The 10,515-nt window shown below is 38.3% G+C and overlaps 1 protein-coding gene across 8 annotated transcripts in view; it reads right to left on the bottom strand.

Annotated features, from left to right (window-relative positions):
- Cntn3 (contactin 3) overlaps nt 1–10,515 on the bottom strand; it is a 471,390-nt gene that overhangs the window by 199,368 nt on the left and 261,507 nt on the right. For all 8 annotated transcript variants that reach the window (XM_029562809.1, XM_029562808.1, XM_029562814.1 and 5 more), the window contains exon 5: nt 3,749–3,844. In XM_029562809.1, the coding sequence (XP_029418669.1) occupies nt 3,749–3,844 (96 nt within the window). The remainder of the gene's footprint in view (nt 1–3,748; nt 3,845–10,515) is intronic.

Here is a 10,515-nt window from a genome sequence, read left to right as displayed (position 1 = left end):
TATACCACTATAAGAAGGAAAATGAGAGGTCCATCAAAAATGATCTTGTATTCAATAATCATAAAATGCCACCTTTAAGTATTCCAACCATAGAAAAATGACAAAAAGAAATGAAGAAATATGAAGTGAAAGAAAGTGGTAAGGAGAGAGAATAATAATTTCATGTCCCAAAGGATCCATGAGACCCTGAGAGAAGAGAACCTCAGTAGCCCCAGGAATGACATGAACACACTAATCAAACCTTCATTGCTTGAGCTCCTAAGCTCTGCAGTCACACCTTCAACTGCTCTGGGAACTGGCTTTCACTCTCTACTGAATTAAAGTTTATTAAGTCATTCTGATGGGGATGGAGCAGGTTTGAATCCAGCTGCTATAGACAGAGTTCCTTCTGTTCTATCGGCGCTGCATTTATCTGGTGAGGACCTAGGGAATATGCATTGCTAAATGCTCATAAATAACTTGAGAAATAAACTGTGTCTGGGGGATTTTTCAAAATTTGTAGCTTTCTGAATCTAGAAATTGATTTATTTCTAGAATATATTTATTTTTCAATAGATGGTATGTTTTAAACCAAATTGGTGCTATGCAGTTGGGTGCAAAACAAATGCTGTATTAGGTCTGTCCTCAAGTAACATATTAACCAAAAGTGTTGGGACTGACTGTGGAGATTTGGATCAATGAGAATCACATCTAAATCTGATCTGGTGTCCCAGGCCATCTTACTGCATAATACAGCACTGCAGAAGAAATGTTTTGGTTATCGTTACTAACTTACTAAAACTCTGGGTATCTTAAGGACTCATGTATCTTAACTGGAAAGATTTCTTTTCTTCTACAATGTTACCAGACTTGCATAATCATCTATCCACCAGCATTAAAACTGAAGACAGAACTCTATAATATCACAAAAGGCTGAGATAAATCAAAATATTATTACTTAGGATCACAGAGACTGGCAAACAATTCTCCAAGTTTATGAAAATAGATGAATTCCATATTTTAGAACAGATTTCATCTAATAGCTTTCAAGTCATATTCACTCTGTGCATGCTTTGTCAACCAATATGCCCCAATTTTCTTATCAATGAAAACATGTAAACATGAAAGTAATGGCAGATCACTCGGTCACAGGCTTAAATTGGGTCAACATTTCAAAACTTCAAAAAATGATTTTATTTTGTTTTTGACATAAGCCCATATACATTTCCATTATTTGATACTTCTTACTAGGGGTAGCTCTGTTCATTATTTCTTTTTTAAAAAATATTTTATTTATTATTTTTATGTTATGTGTATGCATGTATTGCCTACATGTAGGTAAGTGAACCCATGTCCTGCAATTCCCATGGAGGACAGAAGAGGCTGCTGGATTCCCTGGAATTGGAGTTACAGACAGCTGTTAGCTGCCATGCGGATGCTGGGATTCGAACCTGGGTCTTCTGCAAGAGCAGTCAGTGTTCTTAACCACTATGCTATCTCTCCAGCCCCTCTGCTCATTATTTTTATCAGCACTGTCACCTCTTTTGTCATAACAATACCCTTTCTTTTTCTGGATGTGCTTCTTTCTGCTTCTATTGTCTTACAGTAGATGGGTCTGTCCCTTACCTGATTGGAAAATTCTGAAAACAGGGCTGGTCTAATTAGTCCTAGGAGTCAAAGAAGGAGAGTCTGGATCATTAGGATGTTTAGTGTTAAAGATCACAAGAGACTGGAGTTGTCAGGACTCTCCTTTGCCACCACAAGCAGTGGATGTAAAGAAAGAAGTATCAAGAAATATGGAGAAGATGAGCTACTTATGCAACTGGTTAAATCTGTGCATTATTAAGACTGGGCTCTCAAGGAACAGGAGTTTAGTATTTGGAATAAAATATTTTGGTCAAAACCTCATAAAGGAATATTGAAGAAGCAGGATAGAAATAGGAAAAATCTCAATGGTGCTGTGGTCCAGCAGAACTTAGATCATTCTTATAGGATGCTCTGGGTTGAATACTTCTTATCAGACTTGTTTAGTGTTTGTGGTGGTTTGCATGAGTGTCTCTCACAGTCTCCAAGTATTTGGACACTCAGTCTCTAGTTCATGGACTGTTTGGGAGAGTCATGGAGCCTTTAGGAGGTGTGGCCATGCAGAAAGAAGTATATCACTGGGGCAGGCTTGAGAGGTCAATATCATGCATGCTTCCAATCTGTCTCAGCTCTGCTTCCTGTGCCTGCTTGAATATGTGAGCATTCATCTTTCTGCTCTGGCTACCTCTGCCTCCACCCTTCCCTGCCATGATGACCTCTTGCCCCTCTGGAACAGTAAGCCTAATAAACTTCCTTCTATAGTTGCCTTGGTCATAGTGTTATATCAGAAATGGCTAATTCTTTATATCCTCATCTATCACAGTGATTGAGTATGTGAACAGAGTGACAACAGGCAAGTGACTTCATGTTCCTGAGAGCTACATGCCACCTGTTAAGCTCATGCCCAGTTGCAAGACAGCAAGTTAAGGGTGGCATAGCTCTAATAGAAGCCACTGGACCATTCCAACTAGGTAATCCAATAAACTCCCTCTTTTATTCAATTCAAATTTATCCCAGTTACTTTGTTAATTTTATTTCAAACAAGAGACCCTGCATTTAACTTCAGTGTTCAAGTTAATATGGCACTTCAAGATTCCAGAAAAATTACACTATTATAATAGTTTGGGGAGTATATTTTAAACCCTACCAGGCCAGAAAAATGGTAAGCCTGTTAATCAAGTCTCAAAACTCCATGCTCCAAAAGGCTTATGTATTTCATATAATAAGATACCAAAGAAGCACGGCATTGATACTATTAAGAAAGGGGTTTGTGATTAAATTTAAAAAGTCATTGGGATAAAGGGAACTTCAGTTTACATGTCACAGAACAAAGGAGGTTGAAAATATTGTCATTTGAATTAGCTTTATCACAATGGGAGATTTTGCAGTTTCACCCTGTCAAAAAAGATTCTTCCTAACTTCTTTATCTCTCAATAATTTATCCTCTTCATAATAGAATGTGTTTGTTTCTCTGAGAACAGAAATTTGTACATTAATAATGCCCTCTTTGTTCCCACAAATGAGAAGTTTACAGAGGTGAACAGGAGAAGAAAAATCAAACCAGCCCTTTGGGCTCCTATTGGGAGGCTAATTAAATTATCCTTATATGTGCTGAAGTTTATTTCCACTCTAAGTAGCTACTTTTTGCTAATTTTCTGGGTTTCTGGAACATATTTTAATTTTCATCAGTATGCTTTAGGTTAGTATATTCCAATTCATACCAATATAACATGAGCTTGCAACTCTACCTGCCTAATGAATGATGTGAATGGACACACAGAGGTCATAGTCATGTATATAATGCACATATATGATCCACTTATCCAAATGTATTTGGTGGGGGTGGAGAGAAGAGAAAGAGAAGAGGGGAGAAGAGAAGGGAAGACAGAAGAGGAATACTCCAACTTGTATCACCATGGCCTGAAACTAACAAATGACAATGGTGTAAGAGTTTAAGTGTTGTTCAACACTGTTAAGTAAATCAACCTGCTTGTCAGAATGCATAAATTATGTTTATACAATTTTGTGGATGTTCTGTAATTTCTTGCATTCCAATTCACTCAACAGAATCTAATGCTCCATCTACCCAGTTACTCAGGGTACTTACAGATGCCATCACAGCATGTATACTGCAACCTTGCACTAATATCTCATAAATATAATAAACAAAAAAGGCATTACTTACCACCAGAGTGTAGTGGGGGTCCACAGAGCAAGACCACTCCCTGGCCTTCACGGACCGACACTGGGCTTCTCATCCTCGTCTTAAAATTTTCAAGATCTAATAAAAATAAAGGGAGACAGAAATTTCAGAGAGGAAAACAGGACTTTTTTATAATATATATGCTCTCTTTTTAGAAATGCAATGTTAAAAATCTTTTCCCAGGAATCTCAAGAGAATGCTTCCATTCTGGAGGAAAAGCATGATTTTGATTTCTTTATTAAACCTTCTAGGAATTCAGTCATATAGATAATGCAAAGTAGGTCTACAGTTCCTTGTTACTGCAATCAGGTCAAAATCGTATAGAGTGCCCCAAGGGCAAAGTATATACGAGCATTAAATTACCAGATATTATGATTCAGTGAAGAAAACGAAGTATCCTGAACTAAACACCACACAAAAATATGATTTCCATATCTATCCCAGTGATTCACCACATCATATGGACTTCTAGCTGGACACTCTAGTGCCCAATTACTCAGCAACTTCTCTAAAATATTTAATCACAAACAGCTTATACATACTTTATTCTCTACCTATAATTTTATTTATAGAACAATTTAAAAATAATCAGTTTCTTGGCTTAGGTCTTAAAGAGCTCAATGCAAGAAACATATCACTTGAAATTAGAAAGTAGAATTCAAAGGACAGCAATACATTAAATCCATGTGTTTTATTTATAGCTGTAAAAACACAAATTACTTTTATAATTATCCATGGATGGTAACTATTTTCATTATTATTGTTTATTTTCATCAAACATCTAATTCATTCCAATAAGAACCCAAGATAATAAATACAGATTCAGATCTGCTAACTTAAATTATAACAGAGGGAAAAGTCTATTGCCTTTCTTTCTAAAAAGCTAAGTCTACACAAATTGTAACGCTTCACCCAGGTTCCCCAATAAACACATTGGCCCACAAATATAAGTAAATCAGCAAATCTTAAGTCTATTGGGGAACAGGTGGAAAGATTTTTTTCTCTATCTAAATTTCTATAAAAATGATTGTGAACTATATGTTTAATATGCCTATGGTGTGCTGTGCAGGTCATTGATATGGTTATTTGCCCCTGAGGCTAGGGTTGGACCATCAATTGGTTCTCAATTAGCACCTTGCAGAAGGCTTTCCAAAGCTATGATACCTAGCTTTCAGGGGAAGTGGCTTCTAGGTCAGTTCCAGCTCCATTGTTCCAAATCCTGTGTCTGAAGAATGTTCTGTCTTCAGAAGTAGGGTCTTACCTTCAGGTTCTGGCAGGTGGATATGGCAATAGCCGGTGTAATTTTGGGAGTCTCTTGGACCACCCTGGCCAACAACCCAAAGTAAGGTTTCTCCTGTCTGGCTCTGTTTCTTGTTATGTAGCCTTCATCTACATACATGGACTCATTTAGAGATGTATGTGTAATTTGTCAATAGTTTGTTGGATTAGTATGATTTCCATTGTTTTTTTCAAACTAGCTCAGCATTATCTCTTTTCTCTCTCTCTCTCTTTTTCTAACCCTTCCACCATGACTTCTCCATTTAAAGTATCTTTTTCCCATTTCTTCTTTGGTAATACCAGTCTCCTTCAGTCCCACCTCTCTTGAGCTACTTCCTTCCCTTTATCCCCAAAGTTCCCTGTATAGCCCTCCCTCCCACCTCCCATTTAAATATCCCCAATTTATCCATTTCTCCCTTAGTAACACCTGTTTCCTACTGTTCTTCTCTCTCAGGTCCCTTCTTTCCCTTTACCTCACTGGTTACTTTTCATTATCCTGGTTCTTGCGGTTATATCAGGATACAAACTCATATATAAGGATTTGGTGCTAGGGTCCGCATACGAGAGAGCACATATGTCATTTGTTTTTCTGAGTCTGTGTTAATTCAGTCAGCGTAACAGTTTCTAGCTCCATTTATTTACATAAATTTCATGGTTTTGTCTTTCTTTACTACTGAGTAGAACTCCATTGTGTAAATATACCACATTTTCATTGTCCACTTGTCAGTTGAGGGAGAGTTAGGTTGCTTCCATTTCTTAGCTATTGTGAAAAGAGCAGCAACAAACATGGATGTACAAGTATCTCTGCAACAGGATGAGTCCTTTGAGCATATGCCAAGGAATGGTATAACCAGTTCATTTTTAGATTTTTAAGAGTTCTCCACACTGTTTTCCATATGGGTTGCATGCGTTTGCAGTCCCACCAGCAGTGAATGAGTGTTACTCTTTCCCCACATTCTCTCCAGCATTTGGTATCATTTGTTCTCTTGATCTTAGCCAGTCTGATGGGTAAGATGAAATCTTAAAATGGTTTAAATTTGCATTTCCCTAATTACTATGTTGAACACATTTTAAGATGTTTCTTAGTCATCTTTTAAGAAGTCTCTGTTTAGATCCTTCCCCATCTTTTAATTGGGATACCTGACTTCTTGACTGTTTTTTGAGTTCGTTATATATTCTGGATGTTAAACCTTTGTCAGATGTGTCGCTGGAGAAGATTTTTCTCCCACCCTTTTCTCTTCCCTTCCTTGTTTGTTTCCTTTGTTTTACAGAAGCTTTTTAGTTTAATAAAGTCCCACTAGTTGATTCTTGATTCCTGAGCAATTGATGTCTGATTTAGAAAGTCCTTTTGTTCACCTATATCTTGTAGGTTATTGCCTATGTTTTCTTCTAACAGTTTCAGCATTTCAGGTTTCACATTGAAGTCTTTGGTCCTTTTGGAATTGTCTTTTGTGCAAGGTGAAGGATAAGGGTCTAGTTTCATTCTTCTACAGGTGGAGATCCAATTTGCCAGTACTATTTGCTGAAGATGCTGTCTTTCCTCTACTGAGTGTTCTTAGCCCCTTTGTCAAATATCAGGTGGCTGAGATTGCATGTACTCATGTTTGGGTCTTCAATTATGTTCCATTGTTCTATGGATGTATTTTTGTGCCAGTACCATGCTGTTTTCATTACTATACCTCTGTAAAACTAATTGAAATATGGTAGAGTAATCCCTCTAGCTTTGCTCTTTGTGCTCATTTGCTGTAACTATCCAGGGTCTTTTGTGCTTCCATATGAATTTTAGGGTTTTTTTTTCTAATTCTATTGAGAATGTCATATGGATTTTTATTGAGATTGCATTGAATCTATACTTGGCTGTTGGGAAGATGGTCATTTTCACAATGTTAATTCTTCCAATCCATGAGCATGGGAGGTCCTTCTATTTCTGGTATCTTCTTCAATCACTTTCTTTAAAGATTTAAAATTAATGCAGTAGTGGCACTTTAATCTTTGGAGCAATCAACAACTATCTAATACTAAAAGCCCACTCAATGGGAGGAAGCTCATATGTGATACTATAAACAGGCAAATACACAATGCTAGAAAGGTGATAGATCCTAGAGAAAAACCCCAAAACTGTCACATCCCCATATTAATATAATTTCTTACTATGTGCAAAATATTTATCCTTATACTTACAATTACCCCAGTCAGCAATCATCAAAGAAGTTTCTTTTGTGCCAGATGGAGACTATTACAGAGTGCCACAACTGGTTATAAAAAGACCTTGTCTGAATTGCCTAGTCTAAGTGGTACATCTACAGTACAACCTCTATACCTAAAGCTCATGTAACATAGAACAAGGGGTAAAGAAGACAATGAATATCTCAGTTCTCATTAAATGAAGCCCCGTTATGCAACAGAGGGACAAGAACACAAAAGGTCACTAATGGTTAGTCTGTAAAATGCTGGTCCATAGATAGAATTCCTATATTAAACTACACCCACCCAGGGTTGAGGGACTATTGTGGAAGAGGGGATGGAAAGATTCTATGAGTCAGGGGCATGACCAAATGGAAATAGAGCACTACAAACTCCTGGGAGAGCAATGGTGTCAGCATGCATACGATCCATGCAAACTCAAACAGACAAAAGCCCAGCATAGAACTGGGGAGATGGACAGCTGACACCAATTTTAACTGAAGAAATATTGGCAACTGATTGTTTCTGGGTCAAGAAGAGCTGATCTTCCTAAAGAAAGAAACTCTAGACAGGCTAACTAGACCTCAGTAGATGATCTTACACTGAGGAACATCTGGGGACACTGACTTGACACAATAGGCCTTAAGATAAATGACAGAATGTATGAAGTCCAGTGGGGGACTATGGGAGGGTGCCAGTGCGGAAGGGGGTATAAAGATGATTAAGACCAATTGGGATATTCTGTATGAAATACCCCAAAATTTAATAAAAAAATTAAAAATTTTATATACAAAATTGTATTGCCATTTTGTTATAAAAATACTCACATAATTTTATAGCATGGTGATTTTTAAAAATTAATTTCTAACTTAGTGTGTTCTCTGGGCCCCAGGAGCAATGCTTCTGGGCCTGGCCCTGCACTCACCTACCTCTGCTTCCCTGGGTCTGCACCACCTGCCATCCTCTTTCTGGGACTTGGGAGCTGACCTTTCCTCTTCCTGATCCTTTACATCCAGACCAACCCAGCTCCTCAGTGCAGTCCCCAGGAGCCCTTGGGGCCTCTTCCCGCACCATCTGCCTTTGCATCTCTGGGTGGCACAGCCACTAGCTGCCCTAGACCAGCATCTTTTCTGGGCCAGGCTCCCAGGCCAGTCCAACCCCCAAATTCCAGAGGCCAAAGTTGGTCCTAGAGGGATCCAGACCTTAGGAGAAAGCCTGAAATCATCTGACCCTCATCTGAACTGGGCCTCTGTGGGAACTCCTGGAGACAAAATTAATCTGGCCATTCCAATATAAAAACAAGAGAGAGAACCGGAAGCTTAGATAAACCAGCTTATCATACCCAAAAAGTAAACCACAAAGACACATAAAGTTCACAAAAAGAAGCAGACCTAAACTTGAAGGCCTGAGTCTCACACAAGAATCAGAGACAGAGGAACTAGGTTTCTTATTCAAGGTGGTTGATAAGCAGCCAGATGTCTTTGATAAGGAATCAGATGTTTAGGCTAGAGACCCTGTGTTCTGAGAGAGCTGTATCTCCAACCTGGAGTGAGGAGGCAAGGTGAGCAGATGGTGAGTCATTTGTCAGGCTGGTGTATGTTCATTCCAGACCCTGAAGACATATAAAGAAAAGAACAGGGGCATCCTTTCTCTTTTAACTGCTTCAAGCTGAGGGAGCTCATCGTAGGGAGGGGGCAGCTCAGGATCCATTGGACGAGGGACCCTCTGGCAGCATGGAGCAGGAACACAGTCTTAATTTGGTCTCAGGTAGAGGCTTGGGCAGTCATGTGGGCTGCTTAGTCAGAAGATTCTGTAAGAATGTTTTGAGACAATAGCTGATTAAGCATAGTACAATGGTACTATGTATATAATACATTACTCAGGAGTCAACAAGAGTTTGGTGGAGAGAGGCAGGAAGAGACAGGCGAGCCGGTCAGTCCAGTCCACATTCCAGTTTTCCAGGTTCATTGAGGTTCTGGTCATGTCTGCAGCACATCTTCCAGAAGCACAGTGTTACTTCAGGAAAAAGAGAGCTACAGCTGCAAAAGAGAAACAACAAGTTACATATAAAGGAAAACCCATTAGGATTATAGCTGACTTTTCATTGCAAACAATGCTGAAAGCCAGAAGAACCTGGGCAAAAGTATTGCCAGTTTTAAATAATCACAGATGCCAACTCAGATTACTATACCCAGCCAAAATGTCTATTATAGTCAAAGAGGAAAGAAAAATATTCCATGACCTTAATAGGCTGAAGGAATTCATGTCCACAAAACCAGCCCTTCAGAGAGCTCTGGAAGCAATACAAAGAGCTGAAGAAAGGAATGATTATACCCAAGGGATTGTGGAAAGAAATCCAATGAAGTTATAACAGTGGGAGAGTACAGCTATATCAAGAATGTAAACAGAAATAAAAATGACAGGATTCAATAACCATCTTTCAATAAAAACTTTAAATATTAACAGAATGAACTCCCCAGTCAAAAGACACAGACCATGTGAATGGATTAAGAAACAAAACCCATCTTTTTGTTGTCTGCAAGAAACTCATCTCACTTTTAACGACAGGCACTATCTCAGGATGAAAGGATGGAAAAAAAAAAATATACCAAGCAAATGGCACTAAGAAAAAAGCACGTGTAGCAATTCTAATATCTGACAAAATAGACTTTTAACTAAAACTAATCAGAAGAGACAAAGAGAGCCACTTCATTCTGATTAAAAAACAATGAATCAAGAAGATATTACAATCATGAACATATATTCCCCAAACCCTGGTGCACCCAACTTCATAAAAACAATACTACAGGACTTTAAGACCCAGATCAACCCCAACTCATTAATAGTAGGCAACTTCAATACCCCACTGTCTCCATTAGATAGGTCAACAGGGCAGAGAGTTAACAGAGAGACATTTGAATTAAACAATATCATATATCAAATAGACAACAGACATCTACCGAGTATTCCACCCAAGCACCAAAGGACATACTTTCTACTCAGCACCCCATGGAACCTTCACTAAAATTGACCACATACTGGGGCATAAAACAAACCTCAACAAATACAAAAAGACTGAAATAATTCCATGTATTTTATCAGACCACAATGCAATAAAGTTTACAATCAACACCCAAAAAACACTAATCACCACATGAACACATGGAGATTAAACAACATACTACTGAATGATGAATGGGACAAAAGAGCAATTAAGAAAGAAATAAAAGTATTCCTGGAATTAAATGGAAAGGACAATACAACACAACAAAACCTCTGGGACACGC

The sequence above is a fragment of the Nannospalax galili genome, unplaced genomic scaffold (genome assembly GCF_000622305.1).
Source record: "Nannospalax galili isolate Female #2095 unplaced genomic scaffold, S.galili_v1.0 scaffold114, whole genome shotgun sequence".
Classification (NCBI taxonomy): domain Eukaryota; kingdom Metazoa; phylum Chordata; class Mammalia; order Rodentia; family Spalacidae; genus Nannospalax; species Nannospalax galili.
This window is presented reverse-complemented; position numbering and strand designations above follow the sequence as displayed.